This window comes from Notothenia rossii, assembly GCF_949606895.1.
Source record: "Notothenia rossii genome assembly, chromosome: 6".
Classification (NCBI taxonomy): domain Eukaryota; kingdom Metazoa; phylum Chordata; class Actinopteri; order Perciformes; family Nototheniidae; genus Notothenia; species Notothenia rossii.
In genome coordinates, this window is record NC_136909.1 from 24,910,079 (window position 1) to 24,936,735 (window position 26,657).

The following is a 26,657-nucleotide window of genomic DNA, read 5'->3' on the forward strand; positions in this document are numbered from 1 at the left end:
GAAGTGAACATCACAGTAATTGCCTTACTCCCCCCCCCCCAGAAGTCCAACTGAATCGATCTGTTTTATGTATTTTCTTCAATAGCACAAAATGCCGTGATGACAGGCCAGCTTTAGTCGGCTTATTAACACAGAGACAAAGCACAAACACGCACACGTATACACCCACTCACATTTTAGCTCGGGAGGCCAAAGAGCTTGTTAAAACTGACCTTTGAACGGGAGTTGAATTGGGGAGGGAGTGAAAGGGAAACGAGAGGAAAAGAAGCAGTAATGGCTGGAAGGAATGAGGGGGTACAGGAGGAGGATGTACAGTCAGCAGACATAAAGGATTGTAGAGCAGTGATTGATGATTGCTCAAACTAATAGGTGGAGACTAGAAATAAGTACACACATACAACTACAAACATTTTTCACATGCAGACATGTCACCATACATTTGATACTGCGAGTGAGTGTAATAGGCCATTAGGAGGATGTGGCTAAAAGAGATTTACAGGATACATTTAAAAGATATCTTTGCATCAGTGCCTTGTCAGCTTAATTTATCAGTCTTTAGATTGGATGGATTAGTGCAAGAGAGACATATTGCTATTTTACAAATGCATTCTACGTTTTTCAGATTGTAACACGAAAGTTTTCTCTCTCAATGCATTACAACTACCTTTGGGATAAAACCTACTTTAATCACCCAAACAACAGTTGGACGACACAACAGTAATATAAGTATAATACATTCCCTTCTCTGTATTTTGTGCATCAGTCCCGAAACCTTAACAATTACTAAACTATGGCAATGCGAAAAATGTTAGATAAAATGAAAATTCAAGCTCTACTACAGTATGTATATAATTACTATCAATTAAATTAGGTCAACTATTCTAAATGTAAATCACTACAACATGTTAACCTAAGATTTCAACAAAGTTTGAAGAAAAAGAACAATTTAGACCAAGAAGAAAATAATTAGCAAGTGAGAACATTTAATGTTACTGTGCTAGTTGATGGGTGCTGGAGAATCCTTAGCATGTTCCTCAGGTTCATTTGAGCAATAACATTTAGTTTTGTTTTTTGTTTAGGACTTTGAGATGAACGGGGAGCTGAAGATGTCGGTGATCTGTCTCCTGGAGGAGGTGCTCAGAGATCCTGACCTTCTGCCTCAGGAGAGAAAAGCTACTGCCAACATACTGAGGTACAAGCATGCAGCATGCGTATGAAGCACTTAAAATGTCCCTCGATAAAATTGTCTTATGTAATAAATTAGCATGAAAACATTCCCTTATTTTATTATGCAATGCTCTACTGTACTCTATTCTGTTCTATTCTGTTCAATCTTCTGTTGTATTCTGTTCTGCTATATTCTGCTCTGTCCTATTATATTAGATGTTTTCAATACTGCTACATTGCTCTATATTGTATACTGTTCTATTTTATTCTCTTTCATTCATTTCCGTTATATGAAAGTTTATTTTCTGTTCCGTTGTATTCTGTTCTATTCCAATCTATTCTATTAAATTAAATTAAATTCCTGTACTATTCAGTAGAATTTTACTCTATTCCACTTTGTCTTCTAGTGCCCTTTCTCTCGATGAGCAGGACGATGCCCAGCTGAGGATAGAGGACATCCTACAGATGGTTAGTGCGTCATTGCAAACTTGTCAGGACTTCATTATAATTCGGATATGATATTATTCTGCTGGATCAATGCAGCATCTGTAAACTGCAGACTTTTACTGCATAATGTAACACAGACCAGCTGAGTCAGCAGCTTTTATTTCCCCCCCAAGATAAATACAAAAATCTAATTGTTTCATTTGAATACAATGTGATCCTCTCTGGGATGAAATAAAGTACTTGCAGATTTTCAATAAATACTTTATAAACTCCCAGAGATAAAAAAATAATCAGGAGTCATGAGTGCCTCTGGTTTATGACATTGGCTTAATCAAGACAGGGAATCACACACACACACACACACACACACACACACACACACACACACACACACACACACACACACATACACATACACATACACATACACATACACACAAGCACAAGCACACCCACACACATTTATTTTGGAAGATGTGAAAAGCATTGCCTAGTACCCATCATTGTATGACTGTGACGGTCTCCAGGAAACTGTCAACTGTCATCATCAAAGCCTGTCTCTTTATTAGATATTTATAACTCCTTGTTATCTGGTGTAGAAATTCATTTGTGCGGTGTGTTTGTGTTTATGTGTGTGTGTGCTTGTGTGTTTAGGCCGACTGTCCGAAGGCAGAGTGTTTCGAGTCTCTCTCAGCAATGGAGCTGGCAGAGCAGATCACTCTTCTGGATCACATTGTCTTCAGAAGCATTCCTTATGAGTCAGTCCTCTCATAAATCTCACACTCATCTGCATCATGCCAAACTAAACTAAATCAGCTTTGGATACTGCTTATAATTACAAGACCAGTTAATCACCACAGGTTTTACTTTAGATATTGACCTACTAGATATGGACATCACCATGTTTCCTTTACTGCTGGTTGTGTAAGGTATGGGGGATTACGTTTAATTATACTCTACATTATGTTTTTACGGTTGCAAATGTGTATTTATCTTTAAAACAACATATACAGTATACTTACTGTATCTATGAAAACAGATAAAAAGTCTTAATGTATCCCCATTTTATGTATTTCTTATGTGCCCTAGACACAAAAGATATCTTAGACTTTTGGGGCCAAATAAAACGTATCCAAATGGTCAGTTTATGGAATTATACCCCAGCTAAAACAATAACAAACACAGCCAACTTTTAAATAATTGATGGAAATAAATGTGTGTTTTGTAGTTTCCCAAAACATTTCATTTGGCTAGATGACAATGCAAGATTCTCCTCCAACACTATTGCAATGCTCACCTAGTTCAGTTCTTGACTTCTCCACAGCGTTTATTAGACCAATGTTTTTACTCAAAGGTCCCATGTCATGCTTTTCCGGTTTTTACTCGTCCCCTTGTGTGTTATGAAGGTTTTTCTGCATGTAAACGGTCTTCAAAGTCACAAACCCTCAAAGTACACCCTGTAGCGAGTAAAACTCTAACACAGAAAATACCTGTCTATGCTGCCCCAGAACGCCTCGTTCAAGATTTCTCTTTTTCCATAGTTTTTTTCCTGGGTACAGTGACCATACCCAAATGAACCCATTGGTCCAAATGGACCAATCCGTGGAGTTCCACACACACACACTCTTTTAGCGGCGAAAATGTGACGCACTGGGGGGGGGGGTGCTAGTGGAGCCTCGCAGCGCGGCGAAACTGTGGCACGCTTACACTGTGGCACGCTTACACTGTAGTTGTGCCGTGTTTGGGGGTGCGGGGGGGATGCGGGTGCTAGTGGAGCCTCGCAGATGGGGTTGCTGCAGCCCCCTGAGCACCCCCCCTTTCCCGCATCCATTCAAGATGTCTCGCAGCAAGCAGGAAACCACACCAGTAAGCCAGCTCAAACTGTCAGCTCCTCGCAGCAGCGAGCCAGTGGGCGAGCTGACCAATCAGAGCACAGTGGGCTCACAGGGAGGGGAGGGCAGGAGCTCCAACAAGGCGTTTAGGACAGAGAGTGAAATTCAGTGAATACACATACTATACAGAGAGGCTGTATGAGAAAACCAATGTGAGTTTGGAAAATTGAACAATGTAAATCTATTCTAGTAGACCTCAACAATGGAATTATGATCAGTAGAAATGGCCATGTCATGGGACCTTTGATTCGTTTTTGCTACTCATACCTGTTTGGATTACTGCTATATTATATTGTCTGTGATCTAAATTGACTCACCATATGTTTCTGCCCCCTCTCTTAGAGAGTTCCTGGGACAGGGCTGGATGAAGGTGGATAAGACAGAGAGGACACCATACATCATGAAAACTACTCAACACTTCAATGATGTAAGCTCCAAAATGTCTTTATTTATAAAACTTTATTTTGACCCTTTAAATATCCAACACCAAACTTTCATGGTCTCTTTTCTTCTCCGTTTGAAGATGAGCAACCTGGTGGCATCCCAGATTATGACCCACACTGATGTGGGCTCCAGGGCCAACTCCATAGAGAAGTGGGTCGCTGTGGCCGACATCTGCCGCTGTCTCAACAACTACAACGGAGTCCTGGAGATCACATCTGCACTCAACCGCAGCGCCATCTACCGTCTGAAGAAGACCTGGGCTAAAATCAGCAAACAGGTGGAATAATTCCCCATCAATACTCTATGTATGACTAAAAAAATAGAGTTTACCGGATCTTAAAAGGTTACAAAAAGTGATTTGGTCTCTGCGATGTTCAGAGGCAGGAGCAAATTAGTTTTATTTTCATCTTGTTTTATTAAGAGTAATAGGACATTGGCTTAATGCATGATCCTTCTTGTTGCTCTAAATAGTCTAATGAAATACATATTTGTGATCTTGTCCAGACTAAAGCACTGATGGACAAACTACAGAAGACTGTGTCATCTGAGGGAAGGTTTAAAAATCTGAGGGAGACCCTGAAAAAGTGAGACTTGGCAAATCAATCGTTATACATTTTTCAAAATGAACGCAAATAATGTGCTTAATTCCTTCACACTTTTTTTCCAGCTGCAACCCTCCAAGTGTGCCATACCTGGGAATGTATCTCACAGATCTGGCCTTTATTGAGGAGGGGACACCCAACTTCACAGACGAAGGTCTTGTTAACTTCTCCAAAATGAGGATGGTAGGCACATAAATGAATACAAAATATGAAAATTATCATTACGTGTAAACTTGTCTTAAAATGTCCACCTAATTTCCCCATTTTCTTTAGATATCCCACATCATCCGAGAGATCCGTCAGTTTCAGCAGACTCCTTACAGAATAGAGCATCAAGCCAAGGTACTTGTCTCTTAGATATTTTCACAATAGGAGTTGTTTTTCTCAGTAACATCAGCAAAGTAGACCGTGATTGCATGTACGAACTATTTAAAAAAATAACTTTATTATATAGCACAGTAAAAAACAGAGTTCTGAAGTTCTTTAAAAAGGGGCAGAAAAATCATCAATTGTCAAGATTAACTTAATTACCTCTAACACAAGAGCCGCGTTCACACCGGAGTACTTTTCCCACTTTAGTTCCGATATAGTTCCGAAATGTCAGTCCCCAACTCCGGGGACTTCCGGCCGGGGATTTTGGGCGGCAGTATACGCTGTGAAATTGTTTGCGGCCTGCCAGTAAACCCAAAGCAGAAGAAGAAGTGACGTCAGCGGCTTCTGAAGAAACACACTCCTCAATGTCAGTTTCGGTAATTTATTGACAAGGATGACGACACCATGAATGAGTGGACGAACGTCTCAACTCGAGGCGGAGTGAATGAACAATGTTTGAACTAAAATGGCTGCTCGGCACTACCGGGTCAGAGCACGGCATAATCGGGCAGCGACAGCAGTGACGCTGCCCTCTAGTGGCCGGCGATAAACTCTTCATCCCCACCAGACCGGAAAGCTATGGGCCGGAATAGATTAACGGTCTAAATCCCGTATCCAGCTGCCGGACTCGGGCTCGTAACGTGCAGGCGGCCTCCTCACGCGGCCCGGCCGAGTCGGCTGGGGCAGCGTCGGCGGCGACTGCGGCACCGGGAGCGGTGCGCCCAGGAAGGCACCCGTAGGAACAGTGAGGTCAGAGGATGCCTCATCAGCAGGCGTCGGTGTGGAAGCGCCAATAGCCGAGTCGCGTCGTCCAACAGCCGGCCGCTGAGCAATCTCCTGGGGCGTCGCCCAGCCCGGGTGGATAGATGGGGGCTGGTAACCCAGGGCAGCGGGCAGCGGCGACGGCGCAGCCGACTGCTCCAGGGCGCAGGGTGTGGCTGGCGTGTAGGCACGGAGGAACCGCCGGTTGCGCAGTGTCAGACGTCCCGAACCGTCAACCCTGCCCCGATACTGGTCGTGGCCCGGCGACTCCACCACGATCCCTGACCTGTCCCATTTGTGGGGGCTCGGGCCTTGCTGGTTCTGGAGGAATACCCTTTCGCCAAGTGCCAATGGGCGGAGCGGTCTCGAGTGAGTCCCCAGAGACTCGGTGGTACGGGACATACGGGTCCGAAGGGCGTCTTCCTTCACCGCCCATGCCTCGCGCCATAGCAGGCAGATATGCGGGTTCGAGAACTTCTCGAGGCGGTTCACGAAGGAGAGCGAGTAACGAAGGGGGCGGGCGAAGATGATCTGTGCTGGCGAGAGGTCGCAGTCGGGGTCAGGCGTGTTACGCAACTGCAGCATAGCGCGCAGGAAGCGGTCCTGATCAAGGCTGCCCGACGGGCCGGTGTTGGACATCAGGAGGCGCTTAGCAGTCTTAACCGTAACTTCCGCCCTCCCATTCGACTGCGGAAAGCTAACGTAAGACACATGGTGTTTGACGTGCCATAAGCGGAGGAAGTCCTCAGTGTGGCTCGCCTTGAATTCCGAGCCACCGTTGCTCGAGAGCTCCTCCGGTACGCCGAAGGTGGCGAAGAACAACCGGAGGTGTTGGACCAGGCCAGCTGAGCCCGCCAGGGCAGTACCCGCCGTAGAGCTCAGGACCTCTATCCAGCCCGAAAGCCGATCCCCGACAACTAGGTAGTGACGGCCCCCATAGTCGAAGAAGTCAGCAAACACCGCCTTGAATGGCGTGGACGGGGGTGAGGACGGCCGGGGGGGTTTAGCCACCTGTGACGGAGTATTGCGGTTGCAGTCTGCACACCCGTCCCTGGTGGCCTGAATGTCCCCGGACATCCCGGGCCAGTAAACTATGGCTCGGGCATGCTGCCCCATAGCCTAGATCCCCTGGTGAGCGGCATGGAGATGCCGAAGGACTCTCCCACGGAGGGACGGGGGGGACCACGACGCGGTCCCGATAGAGCAGGACGCCGTCCTGAGCGTAGACGGACTCACATACCGATGACAGACTCGCCAGGGCAGGGTCGTTAACGTCAATCCCACCATCCTGCTCGATTAGTTGGAGGAGGTGGCCGAGGCATCCATCAGCCAAGGAGGGGCCAAGAGACGGCTCCGAGCTCCCGTGCGTCGTTGCGGATGGAGGCCATGAGTGCTGACTCCACGGCGTGAGGCCCGCTCGGCAGCCCCAATGAGAGGCCGTTCGCTGAGCCCGAGGGGGAAGGATGCCTCGACGTGGCATCAGCAGCATAGTTGCTCTTGCCAGGCAGATGCACAATGTCGAAGCGCCATGGGAGGGTGCGCTGCTTGAGTCTAAACAGATGCGAGTTTGTGATCTCATCCAGCGTACGGTCGCCAAAGATCTTCACCAATGGCTTATGGTCGGTGACCACGGCGAGGTTGTCGGAGCCCTGCTTGAAGTACCGCGTCTGTTCCAGGCCCCAGGCCACAGCTAGGGCCTCTCCCTCGACGGCCGCATAGCGCTGCTCCGCAGGGGACAGGGAACGCGAACCTGCGAGGGTGATCCTCCACCCTCCTGGACAGCAGTCCGGTATGCCCGAGGCACAGTGACAATGTTTCTGGAGCAGGAAGTAGCCAATGCCACGCATGGACCAGTCAGGGCGGAGTCAGGTACACTTCTGCATGTCGTACATCTCCACGCCCTCGCGGATGGCCTCCATTATGGCTTGCTTGGACGTCTGGAAGGCCTCCTCCAGAACGGGGGACCATAGGAACACACAGCGTGGGCTGAGGAACGGCTTAAATGGAGCCATCGTGTCACGCAACTGGGCGTAGTTAGCCACCTGGTTGACAAGGCCGAACCAACTCCTGATGTCCGTCGTGGAGCCTGGGGTCGGGAAGTCCCGGATGAAGTCCAAGTATTTTGGGAGCGGTTCGATGGTAGATTCCGACACCCTGAAGCCAGCGAAGTCGACGCACCTCTCCGCGAACTGAAGCTTGTCCGGATTCAACACGATGCCCGACCGGCCGACATGCGTCAGGAAGTCGATGGTCCTCCACCAGTGTTGCTCCAGGTCGGTGTCATAGTGGATGGTGTCATCCACACAACTTTCCTTGCGTTCATAGTCCGAGAGGACGTCGTCAAACCGACGGTTGTAGCCATCCCCTAATGACAGGAAACCCTGTGGTGCCCTGGTGTAGCGCCAACGGCCGAAGGGCGTGATGAAGGTAGTGAGGTGACAATCCGACTAACGCAGGGGGACACTGTGGTAGCCATTCCAGGCGTCCGTGACGGTCTTCCAGGTGCCCTTCGGGACGCGGCGTGCAAGGTGGAACGGGGACTCAGTGGCGAAGGTCTCACGTTGGCAGAATTTGTTGAGGGGGGAGAGGTCCACGGTCCTGCGGGGGGAACCGTCGTGCTTCCGAGTGACTACCATACGATGGCACCACGCCGCCGGCTCGCCGTATGGCACGCGTTCAATGACCCCAAGGGCTTCGTCCCGCAGGAGGTCATCGTGAACCCTCCGCTGCCAGTGTAGAGGCACTGTATCCGCGGTGTGACATGCCTTAGGCGTAGCTGCGGGGTCCACGTGCATCTCGATAGGTGGCCCCTCAATGCATGGTAGTGCCCGATGGGGGCAAGTATTGAATGTCGACGAGGCATATCTCCCGAGTAGCCAACCTTTCATCCGGTTATTGTTCTCTGGCGTACAAGGGTACGGCAGTGCTGCGGGACGCGCCGGGGTGCGCTGAGGACATGAGCACTGGGCGTTCCGGGGGTCACCTGGCCCCACGCAGCCGCTATTGGTTGACCTCGTCGCATTGATGGACAGGGGCTGGACTGGCGTGTCAGCCGTGTCAGGGCTACGCCTATCCTTGGGCCCCCCTGCAACTTCGTCCGACGGGAAGTTCACGGGCAAGAGGCCGAGGTTGAGCAACGACTCGTAGGAGAGGTACATGGCCCGGACTGAGCTGCTCACGTATACCATGGAACGGCAGGATGTAGTACGGTCGTCGAGAGCCTAGCGAAGAACGCTCCCTCGATGGCTATAGGGGAGCGGTTGGCAGCCGACAGGCTGAGGCTGACGGGTCGCAGGTCGTCCCGCGCGAAACCGCAGGCCAAGAACTCCTCCAGAGACCAAAGGTCCGACTGCGCGCCAGTGTCCGCGACGGCCGATATTCGAGCTCCGTCGGCCGAGCCCCGGTTGCTGGTGCCATCCCTCAGCCCGACTGGCATGTCCATCGAGATGGTGATTAATGCCCGGGGGTGGTCTCTCAGCCTGGCTCGCCTCCATTCGCCCTTGGAGAAGATGTGGTGCTCGAGTCTGATAGGTGCAGGCCTGTTGACACAGCCGTGCGACGTAGGGGCGTGGCGTCGGCGAAGGCTCCCGCGACGTCGGCCAGGGCGGGCTCCAGCTTGCACCGACGAGACCTGGGATACCAGCTCCGACCCCATGGCGGCCTGTTGACTGTCGGATGACGGCTGTTGACGCCTCTGTCGTCGGCGGGCCCTGTAGCAGCCGATGCACACCTGGTGAGGCTTAGGATTCCACCCGCGAGGCTCCTCTGTAAAGACGTTAAAGACGCTCTTACATTCCGGGCACGAGGCACGTTTAGCCCCGTCCGCAGGGCTCGGGGCGGGGCTCGTCTGGGGAGTCGTCTTCAGGCGCCGGAATGACGACATGGCTGATAGGGAGGACGACGGGAGAGCGTTACGGGCCATCTCTTTGTTCTCGACGAGTGCAATTACGTCGTTAACTGGCTTGAGCAGGACGTCAGTTGTCCCCAGAGTCATAGATGACATTGAGCAGCACATCATGGATAATGTGGTCGGTATAGTCCACGTCCTTACCACACTCGCATACCGCATTATATGCGCATGTCTCTGCTTTACCCCGCACTCTGGCAGCGAATGCACGGAATGTCTCGTCGCGTTCCTGGCGTAACCGAAGTAGTTCGGTGCGCAGGACGCATGTAGCGACTGGGATGACAGCTAGGGAACGCATGACGGTGATTAGGTCTGGCAAGGGTCCGGAAGCGGCGTCGGGGACGGCTTTCAACAGGCTGTCTCCAAGTACAGGCCCAGCGCACTGAAACAGCTGGAAGGGGGCCTGGGCGTCCCCTATGGCTGAGCCGGCGTGGAATACGTTCCAACGGCGGATGAACACGTTCCATTCTTCTATTGACACGCCCACATCAACTTTGGGCCGATCGAGTCTCGGGCCGTGAGGGGCTGGGGCCTGGGCTGGCGCGGCCATGACAGGCGCTGCGTGCTGGTGGCTACTTCCATGAATCGTCAATATAGCAATGACGAGTGCTTCAGACAAGTCATCGGATTTGAACTCGCAGCCGGGGACAGGGCATCCAACAACGACCATGGTGTCGTCATGAAGAAACACACTCCTCAATGTCAGTTTCGGTAATTTATTGACAAGGATGACGACATCATGAATGAGTGGACGAACGTCTCAACTCGAGGCGGAGTGAATGAACAATGTTTGAACTAAAATGGCCGCTCGGCACTACCGGGTCAGAGCATGGCATAACCGGGCAGCGACAGCAGTCACGCTGCCCTCTTGTGGCCGGCGATAAACTCTTCAGCTTCATTTGCCTAATCCACCCCCAGGGTGAACGCGATCTGTACTTAGTTCATCAGAACTAAAGAGTTCTGATGAACTGACTTCTCATGAACCTTTGTGGGAAAAATACTGCGGTGTGAAAGCGCCTAAGGTTTGACATTAAAGATCCTTTGCGGAAGTGCTGGTTATCTAATGTGAAATGATTTAAAATGCCTTATTTATGATATACCAAATTTGAAACATCAAGAGAATATCAATTCACCCTCGCTGGACCAATCAGAAAACTGTGCAAAGTAGTTTAGACAAAGAGGACGATAAAATCTGTGGCAACTGTTGCTGCGAGGCAGTGCGGTCGTCTTTTAACCAGAATTTTGTGGGTTTGATCCCAGCTCGTGCAGTCAAAATGTTGATGTATCCTTGGGCAAGATACTTAACCCTGAGTAGCTCCTGATGGTCAATGATGTGTAAATGTGTATGAATGTTAGCTCATAGATTAATTGGTACTGCTTTGCATGAATGAAATGTGAATGACTCGTAGTATGTAAAGCGCTTTGAGGGGTGAAAAGACCTGATAAGTAAAGGCCATTTAACATTTCCATTTAATTTAAATTAAGCTGCATATTTGCATGTCCATTTCTATTTATTCCTTATTAAGACTTTCAAGACCATCTAGTCCTCTAGTTGCTAAAAAAGTTAAACAATTCAGTCTTTAATTAAAAACAACTAAAATAATCCATAGATGTACAAATATTTTGCTGTTCAGGACAATATGCCCCCCTTTGATATTTTCTGTCCAGGTGACCCAGTACCTGCTAGATAAGACTCTCATCATGGATGAAGACACACTCTACGATCTCTCGCTGAAGATCGAGCCCAGGCTCCCTGCCTGAGCTACAGCTGTTTGTGGCCAGTGGGAGCCTGCCAGACCTGGACCCCCCGAGGGCAACACGCCCACGTTATCTCATCAATCAGGAGGAAATTGGAGAGATTTGAGAGCAGCATAGAAATGAAGATAAGAGCGATACTGACTGAAGTGAGAGATATCTTTAGAGTCAAGTATGACGGTTGGACGGTTGTTTTTTTCCAAGGGAATGAGGGAGCATGAGAAGGTTGTGGAGTTATAATCTCCAAGGAAAAGAGGAGGAAAGGTTTTAGTTGCACTGTGTGAGGGTTTTGAGAAAATGTCGCTGTGTGCGCTCATCATTCCTCAGTGGAGCATGTGGTGCGCATGACATCACACTTCCTCAGACAGCCTGAGAGTGCAGGAAAGGCTGAGAGCATGGAGTGTAGGATGAGTGTAATACAGTGGATGTAACAGAGATGTAGCATATACAGATAGTGTGTCAGAGAGATGTCTGAGCTCGTGTCTCTGTGCTGTTGTCTGTGTTCTGTTGCCTGCGCATTTCCGTGCCATGTCCTGGAGCATAAGCCCCCCAAAAATGCTTTATGTCATGATGGTCACTGCATAAAACTTGCATGATTTCAGCTTGGGATGTAACTGTCTAAATGGCCTTCAACCTGACCCCTGACCCTCAGCTTAGTATGCTTCACTCTAACCAAGGTGACTCTAAGCCACTATGCATCCTCAGTGGGCTAGGTATGAAAAGATGCCTTTAAGCCTTTAAATATATTGTGGAAATATACTATAATTTGGATAATTTTAAATAGAAATTTGATTTATTTTTGATGAAGTGGCTAATGTTTCCATTGTAGAAAAACTGAATTCTGTATTTGTCTATAGTAGGTTTTTGTCTAAAGCCCTCCATTTACAATTGGAAGCTCTTTAAAAAAAATGTCCTCATGAATGATACGAAATTAAAACATTTATCAGTGCCTTCCACTAGTGTAGGTCAATTTCCCCACAATGTTTTCTTAAGAAAATAGGTAATGTCGACTAAACAGTAGCATGTTTGTGTAAACACAGTAAAACCATTTCAGAAAATATCTCTCTAGTGTTTAAACATTGTAATAACCGACCCAAAGCTTTGGTATGTGTGCACTTTGATTTCTTTGGCTTTTACAAATTGTCAGATACTGACGTGTGTAGTTAGTCCTAGTGTGTAACTCTTGGATGTAAGCTGGGACCGTTTTTGCACTCTCTGAGATGTAGCTTCGCTTGAGTGACAGTATGATCGTTATTTACCATGCTATTTATTTCATCAGATAATGTATTTATGCTATTTTGTATAAAGTGACTCCACACCTATCATATGATTGATGACAAATTGTTTTGCTGTGAATATTAATTTATCGTTGTAGTTTTTTGTCTATCTTGCTTTGATGTTGAAATCTAGTTTTGCATCCCAGCCTCTTGTTTTGCAAGATATCTGTTTCACTTTATTCTGAAGAAAAAAAACGATGTCTTTTGAACGTTAAAAAGATGTAGCATTTGAATAACCAGAATGTTTTCTGTATTGCTGATATGATCAACATAGTTGTCCTGCATGTACACAACAGCTGCATGTTGTGCATGTCTAATTGGACGCTCCCTCTGCTTCTCTATTTTAATATTGTCTCTGTATCTGTCAGGAGGCTCAGTTTAAAGGCATAGAAATACAATTTTGTCCATCAAATCTGGCACATTTGTCTCTTAGTGTAGCTTATGACATCACATCTTTCAGCTCGAGTCATCTGCAAATCAGTCTATCGTTATGGAGTAGCAGTGTTGGAAGTGATGCACTCCTCAGTAAAAAAATATTCATCCAACAATAACCTTGTTCCAGATTGATTAAAGAAAATGTTTAGAGGCTTTGCTTTAAAAAAACACAACCTTTTTTTGCACTGCATCTGTATTTCTAAGTGTTTGTTTAACATACAGGATGCCACATTTGTATTGTATTTTCATTTTTGTGTATTTGTTTTCATTGTTCGCGGTGCAGGAGAAATAAATTCAACATGCCTTATATGTTTGCGTATTTTCTCGAGCTATGCATCATTGAGATATTAGGTTCCTTCTGATTCCTCTAAACAGTGGCTCTTCATTTGAAACTCTGTCAATTTTTCAATGGACTACAATGTGGGACCACACTTAAAATAATGTGAGATAAATGTTTGCTTTGATCAGGGAACAGTTTAGGCCTCCATATCGTCACGTAGTGTAATCCGGCAATGATGCAATCCTGCCACCCGGTGGTCATGTACAGGATTCCCGCTATTTGCTACAGCAGAGGCATGATGACCTGTATACATTACATTTTACTTGTTAAATGCTTTTATCCAAAGCGACTTACATACCCCACAGGAGCAATTTGGAGTGAAGTGTCTTGCCCAGGGACACAACGACGTGCTGACTGCAGTGGGTTTTGAACCTGTGATCCCGTGATCCCAACACCAAGGCTCTATCCACTGCGCCACACGCCTCCCGTGTACAAAACATATAAACCGTTCCTTGCTCCTCAATGGTTAAAACCAAAAAGTGTAAAAAACATAAAAACGTGTTTCTCTAATTTCCCCTGAAATGATTTTAGACAGTAAGCATGTTATTAATGTGAGCTAACAATCAATATGGAATATGGAATGTTTAATTACATAACTCTTATCTATAATATTTAACAGCTTTAATATAAATACACTGACTTACAGTATGAATGTGCGTTCACTATTCACTGTTAGAACAACTTACATTGATCTTTTTTGTTGCAGGAGATAATGTTAGCGTGAATGAAAGGGAGAGAAGAAGAGTGTGAAGAAACAAGTGGTGATGTGTGAATCAGAAGTTGAGCGTGTTTGCAAGGCGATGAAGTCATCGTTCCAAATGCTGTCGAGGAACTTTGACAAGTTGTTAGTGTGGGATCTGCTGTCCGTTTTTAGTGCTGATAAACCAACTGGAGGCTGGCAGTTGTAGGTTGCAAGCATTTGTGTCTCAGCGGGAGTTTTATAGCAGATTAACCAACATGACTCCTGTTTCCAAGCGACAGTTGGACGACAGTTAGTCAAAGTTTACCAGAACGCTGTTGGTGCGACATCACAGCCCTTTCCAGTCTAAGACAGCAGCTTATTGGTAAGTGAAAATCATTAATACTGTACTTGAATTGCTGGGAAATACAATAAGTAGAAGGCATCCAAATTAGAGACACTATTGAATAGGTGATGATATCAATTTTAGATGCCATTGATTGGCATGGGAGGTAACGTTTGCCAAACTGACAGACATGCTGACTGACAGTAGGAAGAGGATTTTCTGTCTGACGCCTAGTGAGAGGCTAATCCTTATCCAGTGCACCCATCCCGTCTCTGTTCTTCAGTCTGCTCTCATTCTGCAGATCGAGCCTCTCCGGACTGAGCTGCAGGAAACACACAGGCCCTTTGCCACCTCAACTCTTCAGAAAACCCTCAGGTGAGCAATAAACTCCCCATCCTCTCCTTTCTTGCAGCCCTGTCTATGTTTCTTGCCTCTCCAGTGGGGAGTAAAATTGTTGCTTACAGCTTTTAGGCTGCATTTTACACATTATTCACTTATTTGTTTTTTATCAAACTTGTGACTGTCCTCTGAAAAGGTGATTTCAAAGAAAGAAAAACATTTATATTGTTGTAGAGTATGCATAAGACTTTGAGGATTTATTTTTGATCACTTGTTCTAATGATATTTGATGGAAGTTTCAAATAGCTTTGTAAACACAGAGTGTTCATCATCTTTTTTCTTACATGCCCACTATTTACATGTGGTCTGCACGGCACAGCAGCCTTTTGCATTAGGGCCTCTTAATCTGCCAGATATCAGCAGGTAGACAGTAGTCTGTATACTACTGCTCCCCTCCCTTTTGTCTTTCCTCTTTTTAGAAACATCACATGTCACAAGTGCCTCTCCTCATTACCTTCCCTCTTCATTTAATCTTCAAGTCTGGGACAAGATTCTCTCTAATCCAACCTTTTCCACTCTCTTCTTAACCTTTTGTGAAATCCCAACTGACCCTCACTCCTCCTTTACTATAATCACCAACTCCTGCTCCTTTACAAGTCTTTCTTTTCATACATCCAACATCCATTGTCCACAGCTCCTTTCAAACTCAATTTCCTCTCACTTACTTTCTATATTTTAGTCTTCCTCACCTAAAGCCCACTCTCTGTCTTTACATTGTTCCTGTGTAAACTCAGCCAAGCAGCCCAGACTGTCAGAGAGGATCATGTGTTGTCTTGGGCTGATGCCACCTCTAAACTGGCACTCCAGCTTAACCTCACCAACTGCTACTATAAATACTGTGTGTGGCTGTGATGGCCAGGTGACTTCAACCTATACAGATTAAGACATATATAGAATATGTTTAATGGGTGATGTGCAAATATACAGCAAACATCCTGAAATCCTGTAATCTGTCACTTGAGGACTTGATCGGTTAATGACATTAGTTGTCTAGTCTGAAGATGTGTGTTAATGTTCTTCTAGATCATGCCTTCTGTGACATTCAGGCAGGATGCTGTAGTAAAGAGGAGCAAATAAACATAAACACATAGGCTGTCATATATAACTCCATAAGGAGATAAAACAACTATAACCACAAGCAGTGTAAATACACTTTGGTATTCAGAGGTAAACTAAAGTACTCAAGTAATAACTGTTGATGATACTTGATGACTGTCAGCAGCAAACTGGTGGTAGACAGCGTAATCAGATCTTTTACTTCAGTAAAGGTTATCATACCACACTGTAAAAATACTTTGTTATAAGTGAAAGTCATGCATTCCCATTACAATACACAAACAAAGCAATTCCTTTGAAGTATTCTTGGTAAACCTAAATTAAAAGTATTTATGATGCAGGATTTTCATTATTTATATTAAATAGTTAAATAATAATGTAGTAAATCCTATCCTTACATGTTGTCACAGACTAAGATGTACATAAATGTACTTTATTGTAACCTTTTTTCGTTAAGAAAAACGCAGTGTTAATGGAAAATCAACTTTACCCTCTGACCTTTCACCAGGTAATAACCAGAACAGGTAAGCATGGCGAACTCTTTCACCCGCATGATATCTGGCCGTAACACGGCTGTGATTCTGGCCAGCGTGGGAGCTGGCTCTCTGACGTCTGGATATCTTCTCTGTGACAGCACTGCTGATGCAGCTGAGAGGAGGAAGCTCTATCCACCCAGGTACATATGTGACTTTCTTCAATAATCTCCATACAGCCAAAATGCCTATATTATTTCTCCATAAAATAAGAGATATTAAATCAATTTATCATTTAGTTACATTCAAAAACAATGCATGGCATACATACAAATCAAGTTCCTTGGAACAGTTAATCTAACAAATAAAATTATATAATATTTATTAAGAAATGTATTTCAAAAAATGCAGACATGTATGAATTTATTCTCAAAATGCTGAAGCAAACTAAATGATTTATAACGTGATTGGTCTTTGGTTACAAACTTGAAAACAGTTTTGTAAGTTGTAAAGCTTCTTGTCCAAACAATAAGTAAGTGTTTTTTTTATTTATTCCAATAGCGCTGATTTCCCTGACCTGAGGAAGCACAACAACTGCATGGCAGCAGCCCTGACCCCCACCATCTATGGACACCTGAGGGACAAGACCACTTCCAACGAGTGGACCGTAGACCAGTGCATCCAGACCGGGGTGGACAACCCTGGACACCCCTTTATCAAGACTGTGGGCATGGTAGCTGGAGACGAGGAGAGCTACGAGGTTGGAATTCATGTTTGCAGTGTGTTTTTGTGTCTACAATCTAAAAATGAGATGTGAAACTGAGTGTTTTATTTTCTCCACCAGCTGTTTGCTGAGCTCTTTGACCCTGTTATCAAGGATAGACACAATGGCTACGATCCCCGCACAATGAAGCACCCCACTGACCTGGATGCTTCAAAGGTTATACCAGCATTTCTTTTAACTAATTTCTCTCCATTCCATCCTCCTCCTATAACCTGCTCAAACTCCCACACGCAGTGACGTAATGCTTTCACCTCCTCAGATCAACTCAGGAATGTTTGATGAGCGCTACGTGCTGTCATCTCGTGTCCGTACCGGGCGTAGCATCCGCGGACTGAGTCTCCCCCCTGCATGCTCGCGCTCTGAGCGCCGTGAGGTGGAGCGTGTCTGTGTGACCGCTCTGTCCGGCCTGAAGGGCGACCTGGCTGGGCGATACTACAGCCTGGGAGATATGTCTGATAGAGAGCAGCAACACCTTATTGATGTAAATGCACAAACATACCCTCGCACACACTCAGAGACAAGTATCTCTATTGGTTTTTTGATGGATGTTGGCAACTAATGTTCCCCATGATTCCTCTGTCCCTTCACTGGCAGGAGCACCTCCTGTTTGATAAACCTGTGTCACCTCTGCTGACTGCATCCGGGATGGCCAGAGATTGGCCTGATGCTCGTGGGATCTGGTAAGCCGAGGCAAATCCCTGTCTAAAATAAACAGTGCTGATTGGCTGTAGTCACAAACATCCTTTTAAAGCAGTGTAGCGTATTGGATGACATTTATCAATGTGTTGGACGCAAAGGGTTATTTAGGAAATATCTTCTGACAACAGACACTATTAGACACCAACATCGTACAATGCAGGACCAATATGAGTAGAGAGAAGTGGCTTATACTGTAGAATTAGATTACACAGTTTTTCTGTAAAATCACTCTAGAACAGTTTATAAAGAAATGCATTCCCCTATTGCTGCAAGGCTTAAAATAACCAGCAAACAACAATGGTGCTTTATTGTTAATTAGTCTCACAATACATGGACATTTTTTTTTCCTCTGCCTAAAACATCACTGGTAGAACACTGATGCGTTTGCTTGCAGCTCGTCCATACCCTCCATTACTGATGAGTAATCTACTTGTGCCTTAATTATCCTTTCCGTGCTTTTAAAATACTGCTCTGCACTAATTAAATGTAACTCTTCTTTGCAAAAATGTTCTGGCCTCTCTACTTCCTTTACCTACATAACTCAAAATGCAGGATAATGTCCTTGTTGATATAATACTGTTACTCAGACCCCCGCCTCCCTACCTGTGCCTTGATAGCCAATGTCTTGCCTGAAAACACATTTATACTGCTGAATGATTCAATTGTATCATCAGATTCAGATTGGTATTAATACTAAAACCCAGCTCTGAATTGGAATTCATTTCTGCTGTTATTGGGGTTTCAGGCACAACAACGAGAAGAACTTCTTACTCTGGATCAATGAGGAGGACCACACAAGGATCATATCCATGGAGAAAGGAGGAAACATGAAGAGAGTGTTTGAAAGGTTCTGTCGAGGACTTAAACAGGTATGTGTAAAGTTTTTAAACATTTTAGTCATTCTCTTCCCTAAATAAAGAAAAAAAAAGTGCAAGTATTGATATTAGTACTTGCAGTAGCACTACTTACATATGATTGCCTACAGTATGAGGCTGTATTAAAACAATAATTGGAATTACCACATCAAAAATAGAAAAAAAAGCAGAGCCTTATTTGTTTGAATAATATTTTATCTCCAGTCTATTGAAATTATATTTCAAATGTGTTCCAAAAAGTAAAAATACAATACTTTCTTGTAATTTTTAGGTGGAGCATCTTATTCAGGAGAAAGGCTGGGAGTTCATGTGGAATGACCGTCTGGGCTACATCCTCACCTGCCCCTCCAACCTGGGCACTGGACTAAGGGCGGGGGTGCATGTCCGTCTGCCCATGCTCAGCAGGGTAATGCAAAAGAAAAACACTGGGGGTTCCCCTCAAACAACACATATTTCCTCCTGTATTCTCAACATATTGATGTTTAATGTTTATTGTTAAGGACCCTCGCTTCAAAAAGATCCTGGAGAACCTGAGGCTTCAGAAGAGAGGCACTGGTGGTGTGGACACGGCGGCCACTGGAGACACCGTCGACATCTCTAACCACGACCGTCTCGGCAAGTCAGAGGTAATCACCTGAAGTGGAAGCTGAAGTAAAAGTAGAATTTAGTGGCAGGCAAAGGCAGAGTCACAGAGAGGACAGCATACATCCTAACAGGTGCTCTGAATAAGAATATCCCCTGCAGTTCTTTAATCTGTAATCCAGGCATATGCCAGGTGAGCTAATAGACCTCTGTCTCCTGAGCTGAGCCCTTCCTGCGGCTCTTTCCTACAGACTGTGAGGACGGCCTCCAATGGACACTTCCAATTAGGTCTGTTAAAGGTCATTATCAAGGACATGGTAATGGTTGTCTGCCACCACAGTCAAGCAGAGGAAGTCCTTCCTGAAAGGCTCAGGGAGCAAAAGTCTCGTGGAGTTAGTTAATCTTGCTAGACAGCCATTTAAGGGTGGGGGTATAGTGCATTGCGATGAGACTCTAAAAATATACAAAATATAATGTATTCAAAATGCTTCTTACCTGATTGCACATGTTAAAGAGTTGATCAACCAGCAACTGTTTTCAACATCTTCATTTATTAGACATGGACATGGCATTAGTTCCGACACAAATTGCATTCACCTTCAAAATCCACCTATTTGCGAAATTTCTAGATGTACCTGCAATTGTAGAAAAGTTAATTGTAACTTAACAAAAAGTAAAAAAGATAGGTTTAACAAAATATTCACTTTTTTCCCCACCACACTAGCTAATTTCACTTTTTGCTTATTGCTTATAAATCCCACAGACTCAGGACTGTAATGTAATGACTCTTGAACTTCAGTGAGATGAATACTACTTAAGAGTTCCTAAAGTTCAGGACCATAATACATAATTGAATATAACTGTAAGTGTAACCTGAACCTGTGAAACTCTAACCACGATTTTTGACAATATGTTCACAGGTGGAGCTGGTACAATTAGTGGTTGATGGAGTTAACTACCTGATCGAATGTGAGAAGAGGCTGGAGAGGGGGCAGGACATCAAGATCCCCTCCCCCATCCCTCAGTTCAGGAAGTGAACATCACCTTTGCAGGGAATCCTGGAAAAGAGTAGGCACTCCAACCACCGTTAATTAAACTGTTGGTCTAAAAAGATATTCATGGTCTGTATAGCACTGTACCTACTTACAATAAATAATTTACGTGCATATTAATTCTAGAGTAAATAAACTTGATTGACAAAACAAGGTGTATTTTTGGCAGATGTCCTACAATGTTGGTGGTGTTAGACTCTGTTTTGGAAAATGAATCACGATGTAAGGATATATTCTCCAAATCCAATAAGGAAAGACCAAGTCAAACCTCTCTCAAGGGTCATTTATGCATAACCAGAACTTTTACTTTCCCTTCTTTAATTACATTTTGCTTTTGCTACAGTTTTGTATATATTTACTTATCATGAAGTGGAATTATTGTATTAGTACTTTTAGTCAAGTAGAAGATCCGAATATTTTTCCCTCCACTTGTACATCAAATGTAGCCAGGTTATGTGTGTTTATCTAAAAAATAACATGTTACAATAAATTAAATAGTCTAAGCAATTTATAAAAACAAGGTAATTTGAAAGAGCGTAATCTCGGTAAAACAGAAAAGAAAGCACAACTTAAGTGCAAACAACAACAACAACAACAACAACAACAACAACAACAACAACGCCTACTCACTCTAGTCCTTTCTATCCCTCAGAAAAAGGCCAAGGCTGACTGCCAGTCCTAATAAAATAAAGCTATATATTGCACACTAATGTCACAAACTTTCCAACTCTATATCTATGTGCTGAATCCCTGCTTGTCCTGACCCACAAAGAATAATAGCCACTGTTACAGCAGCAAGTGAAGAAATAGCATCAATAACTAAAAAAGTGTCAAAAGGATAGATCACTTCTCAGCAGCCGGTGGATAACCTGGCATCCAGACCTCACCTGTCTCAGGCCTTTAATCCATTACATTACATGTCACTTGTTAGACACTTTTATCCAAAGCGACTTACATACTCAATACTGTGGGCAATCCCCACAGGAGTAATTTGGGGTGAAGTGTCTTGCCGAGGGACACAACGACATGCTGACTGCAGTGGGGTTTGAACCCCCTGATCAGAACACCAACGCACTAGTCCACTGCGCCACACGCCTCAAATCCAGGGGTGAAAGGTTAAGATCCTTGCAAACACTAGACAGAACAAACAGAGTGGGCTGGTCGACACTACAGTATAACAAAGTTACTTCATCTTATGTAGATGCTTTGGAAAGAAGGTTTGTGGATTAAACTGTATGTATAAAAGCACAACAAATTAAATTAAGAAATTATTAATTAATTATTTGGGTGAATGGCCCCTCTAAATTCTAGAGTTTTTTTTAGTTGCTCTGCCTTTTCTGGCAGCTGATTAATGACGTAGATCTACTAATGCCATTAGAAATCTGCATTAACAAGATTAGTGTGTATATGAGTGTGTGTTGGTGAGGTGTAATGCTGCAATTATTATAATCTCAATAAGGCTAGGATTTATCTGACAGAGAATACAATTAGATTTTGTCAGCAGGGATACTGAATATGTAAGATTGTAAATCACATAGAACGAATAGTGTTTACACTAACTGGTATTTTCGACCACGATAGCATACATGCAGACTTTAATAGGCAACTCCATAGCTCTAATAAAGATCTGCCAAGGTTTTTTGGTTGTTGAAACAGCAATTAGTTAAACATTTACACCTTTAGGAGTGGCAGCTTCAGCTTCAACAAAGATGGTTCAAGTGTTTTGACAACATGTAAAAACAAATATGTAACTCAGGTTAAGAAAACATTCCTCGACACAGGAATGTTTTTGAAACTGTTATTGATGATGAATTGGTACGACTTTTGAGAACCAGGTACAAATAAATGATTAAACATGAAAGAAATGGTCAACATGAAAGGAAAACTGGTGGATACTCCCCTCTGAGCTATCCAAACATAACTAGTTTGTCCGTGGATATAAAATACACCAGGAAGTGGATAACATTCATTTGACATCATCAGAGGTCGGACAAGTTTTCAATTCCTTGGCTTTCCATTTGACTCAAAATGAGGCTGTGTGTGTCTTTGGGGATCATCTGTATGATGCTGTCAGGAGGTAAGAGCAGTAAAGATGAGCAGCCATCACAAAATGTAATCTAAAAATCAGTAGGTTGAGGTCATTGTAAAAAATATCAATTCTGCTTTGCCTGCAGTGTGTGGGTTAAAGTGTTTCACCTGCTGGAGTGCAAACCCTGGCTCCTGCACTCATGTTTGGGACTGTGCTGAACATTATGACCGCTGCAGCACCTCCATCGGTATGTTGCATTTCCCACAATATTGTGGCTTTGATATGTTATTATTATGTTTTATATTATTGTGTGATTTGAGTAGCCAGAACCTCTGTGAATATTATCACATATGTTATCTTATAAAATGTAATACTTCCCGTTCTTCTCTGTTGCAGTTGCTGAAAATTTGATCACAAAAGAATGCATGAGAAGTGATGTGTGCAATAACGTGGATTCTGTGAGTGTCCGATGCTGTGCTGGGGACCTATGTAACGGAGCGAAACACACTGGAGTCTTTGTCCCTCTCCTTTTAATGCCCATAGCTATCATCACACTCTTCATTTGAAGTCTAATGTCCTCTTTTTTACCTTTCCATGCTTTAGAAATCTGAATCTGCTGTGCTCTTTGAAGTGATCAAATGTGAAGGAAACTGCTAATCAAATAAGTTTTAAGGCAGTGGTAATCTTTAAACATTCAGAGACCTTAATGAAGCCGGTGAATGCTAAAATCGGGTGGGACCATTGAGAAGAATTAATTTTTCACACTGTACATCTTTAATTATTTTGATGTTTACGTGTATAATTGTGTCTTATTGTATTTATAGTACTTCCAAATATACATAGGCTGTATAAATACATTTTTAATAATTGCATATTTAAATGTCCCACGTTTAAACTTGTCATGCAAAAATAAATATTGATTTATTTTCAAATATCATTGACAATTTGCCAACTTTTGGTAATATTGCCACACCTTTTTACTTCAGACTGAATCTAACAAAGTCGCTTTTCTCCTTTTAATACCATGTATTATCACGTGTGTAGTTGATGAAACCAGACAGTAGAGGGTAGTATAATCAAAGGGTGCCACAAACATAGGAATGGTGAGAATATTATTAATAGGTAAATATATACTGTGACCACCAAGTTGGTTTGAGTATCAGTTCTCAAATTAGATTTTTAAAATCAGTTCAGAGAATCTAGATATGAACCAAATGCATGTCATCATAAAACATATATTTAGTTTTACTACGTATTTAAAAATTGGTACAATGTGTTGGAGCACTATCCAATAGAAACGGGAGACCTGAAACAAAGGACTACAATGGAGACGTTTCAGGCGGGGGGGGGGGGGGGGGGGGGGGGGGGCGGGGGGAGTGCATGGGAGAGAAACTCCCTCTGGCGTGGCCTTTGGGATTTACATGCACAAAAACGTATATAACAAACTACAGAAAAGGGGGAACCCCCCAAAAAGCACAATAGGGCCTCTTTTACACTAAAGGCATTTATGTAGGATTCACCATAAGCATCTCAGCATTCAACATGCAATTGTCAAGTATCCTTCACATACACCAGGGGTGGGGAACCTCCGGCCTCCGGGCCGTATACGGCCCGCGAGACCATTTGGTACGGCCCTCGAGGTAATTTATAAACACACGCAAAAAAGAAAAAAATTCAAGAAATCTAGACCGCAAAATAATCAAACAAGCTTGTTTTTCCTGGCCAAGGTCAGGGTCCTTGAACACAACATGAGCCTAACGTGTCCTCACGTGGTATATGTCTCGTCTGACAGGAGTGTAGTTCTAACGGAGAGCACCAGAACGCGGCTCCGGGCCGGGACTTCACAAATTGCAATACCCATAAGGAGCTGTACACATGCCGCAGTTTTTGCGTGGCTGTGTCTTTAGTTGAAAGCCCAGTGGCGATCTGTTCATCTGTCATACTGATCATACAGTCAATAACGTTGTTGTTATTAGCATCTGGTTATCTAGCTATGCTAACGAATATAAGAAGCTTTTTCTCCAACCAGTGAGGTAAAGGCACATCTTTATATGATCGTTATAGAAAAACAAGAGAATAAAGTAAACAGGTATACAATACTAATATGACAGTAAAAAAAAGTTGTTATTAATAAACAAGAATGCAGTTTAAAAGGGAAGTGATTTGTAAAATATCCATAAAGAAAAAAATCTGCTTACAGTTCTGTTTCATATGGGTGTTGAGAGATGTATCCATAGATCTCTTCATGTTGCTCTCAAAGTGCACTGGCTTTTAACTTCAACATTTAAAACAAATCTTCCTGGTGGTGCATGCCCCCAAACCCCCCTAGATGAGGTTAGATCCGCCCCCCCCCCCCCCCCCCCCACACTTAAATCATGTCCACATGGATATGAAACTAAATACAATTGCACACATCTTGTGTCCATATCTTTCTGTTTTGGTGGTCATGCCATGGTGCATGAATGCGCGGGTCATGGTCAAATATCTGGATTTAGAGGTTGCTTTTTCTTTGCACAGCATGAAAGAAACGCGAAATGAATGGGCTGTGATTTGAGTTTTTTAAGCAGACGTTGAGTTCAATAATTTGTACTGCCCTCGAAGGATGTTGTAAAAATTGAAATGGCCCTTGAGAGGAAAAAGTTCCCCACCCCTGACATACACCATAAGGCACCATCATCAAAGGTGTGTTTGTGGTTTACAGTTGTTATCTATGATGAGGCACAATAAGGCTCATCTTTTTCCCACTGTTTATCAGGACTTCTTTACTTTTGTTTTTACCCTGTAACAGATCTAACTAAACCTTGAAGCACCGTCTGAATATAACTGTCATATAACTGATAAATGTTTATAGTTCAAGTACACAAAAAACACTTAGCAATAGGACACATGTATGCAATTCTCTAATAGAGACCGTCATGTTAAGTATTCTACTTTGTACTCCAATTTAATGTTACCCTAATATGTAAATTCATTTCTATAACAGCCCATACAATTTTTCTATAAACCATCACTATCAAAGAAAATAGAGAACAGCACTTTTGAAAGGGATAAACAAAGCGACATAAAGAATAGTGGCAGATGTTTCCATCTGTGGTTTATTCACTAACCGATCCAGTGTAAATAATATCTTAAATAAACATAATTTTTTCTTTCTGTTACGTCAATGTTAATAATGATGCAGGCATGTCTCTTTCTGTACAGGGTCACATCTCATCCATGAAGACTTCTAACCCTTTAAGCCCAACAAGTGGCAAACTAATTTCCAGTCCACCATCACAGATCACTATAAATACATTAAAGAGCATTCATGGCTGCTGTTCCCAGTGCAAGAAACACATAATCAGACTTTATCTCTCTTGTGTGATTCATTCTCTAATGAAGACTGAAAATTGCAACAGATCGAGCGAAAAAAAGACATCCGCTGGTTAATTGAATCATAACGGCTGAGCAGATTTGAGATTAATATCCACGTAAGGAGAAGATCAAAAGCAAGCGAGTTAGAAGGAAGTCGAGGGGAGTAAGAGCACTGAGGCTTGTGGGGTAATCCCATTAAGAGCTGAGCATTCACTGAGGATCCACAGCTGTACAGTATGCAAGAGATTACAGCAAACCTGTATTATTACAGTTTTAGAACGTTGTGGTGTATTATTCTGTGCTCTCAGTATTAAACCGGTTTAATTATGATTCAACCACTATGAAAGCTATTTCAGAGTTCCTCTCTGGAACTGATTGGATTACAAAAACGAGGAGAAATGCATGCGTCATCGCTTTTACTGACTGCCAAGGACTTATTTTCATCAATTGCAATATATATACATATTTAATTGTATATGTACATGGGGTGGAGGCGTACCCCTAACAGCTAAGGCAAGCAATTAACTTATTGAGTGTGCAATTTAAAGTGCTATATTAAAGGCAACCCCATGCCGTTTTTTGACTACTAGTGGCAATATCCACTAGCCTGCTATCCAGTATTTAGCTAGCCATTTACTACAATGCTACTCATGGTTATAGTTAATAGTGAGACTGAGAACCAACACCGCTCCAGTAGTTGTTGATCAGAGTTTGAAAGCTAGATTGAAAAAGTTAGTTTTGAGAGATTTTTTGAAGGATTCAAGAGTGATGGCCTTTCGGATGTGGCTGGGAAGGGAGTTCCAGAGGGAGGGGGGGGGGGGGGGCTGCAGCTTTGTCCTGATGGGCTGTTGTAGGTTAGCTTCAGCAGACCTGATTCGACGGGTAGGGGTGTGTGGTTGGATGAAGTTAATGAGTTAGGGGGTGGCAAG

General features: G+C 43.8%; 2 protein-coding genes across 6 annotated transcripts in view; both read left to right on the forward strand.

Moving 5' to 3' along the window:
* The window catches only part of rasgrf2b (Ras protein-specific guanine nucleotide-releasing factor 2b), a 48,771-nt gene extending 35,402 nt beyond the window's left edge, over positions 1-13,369 (forward strand). For all 4 annotated transcript variants that reach the window (XM_079689485.1, XM_079689484.1, XM_079689486.1 and 1 more), the window contains 9 exons: positions 1,080-1,192; positions 1,575-1,635; positions 2,269-2,372; positions 3,849-3,933; positions 4,030-4,227; positions 4,455-4,534; positions 4,618-4,735; positions 4,826-4,894; positions 11,262-13,369. In XM_079689485.1, the coding sequence (XP_079545611.1) occupies positions 1,080-1,192; positions 1,575-1,635; positions 2,269-2,372; positions 3,849-3,933; positions 4,030-4,227; positions 4,455-4,534; positions 4,618-4,735; positions 4,826-4,894; positions 11,262-11,354 (921 nt within the window). In that variant the 3' untranslated portion in view covers positions 11,355-13,369. The remainder of the gene's footprint in view (positions 1-1,079; positions 1,193-1,574; positions 1,636-2,268; positions 2,373-3,848; positions 3,934-4,029; positions 4,228-4,454; positions 4,535-4,617; positions 4,736-4,825; positions 4,895-11,261) is intronic.
* A 600-nt stretch (positions 13,370-13,969) lies between these two features.
* Positions 13,970-20,492, forward strand: LOC307045063 (creatine kinase U-type, mitochondrial-like). Of its 2 annotated transcripts, XM_079690549.1 has the most exons (10): positions 13,970-14,800; positions 16,389-16,556; positions 16,915-17,113; positions 17,198-17,293; positions 17,397-17,618; positions 17,732-17,817; positions 18,582-18,705; positions 18,983-19,117; positions 19,212-19,337; positions 20,214-20,492. In XM_079690549.1, exons 2-10 carry the CDS (start codon positions 16,411-16,413, stop codon positions 20,328-20,330), a joined length of 1,251 nt encoding a protein of 416 aa, XP_079546675.1. In that variant the 5' UTR covers positions 13,970-14,800; positions 16,389-16,410; the 3' UTR covers positions 20,331-20,492. The 2 variants fall into 2 exon arrangements, with proteins under 2 accessions (XP_079546675.1, XP_079546676.1); XM_079690550.1 differs by lacking the exons at positions 13,970-14,800; positions 16,389-16,556 and having other exon boundaries at positions 17,076-17,113; positions 17,372-17,618.
* Positions 20,493-26,657: the final 6,165 nt, after the last annotated feature.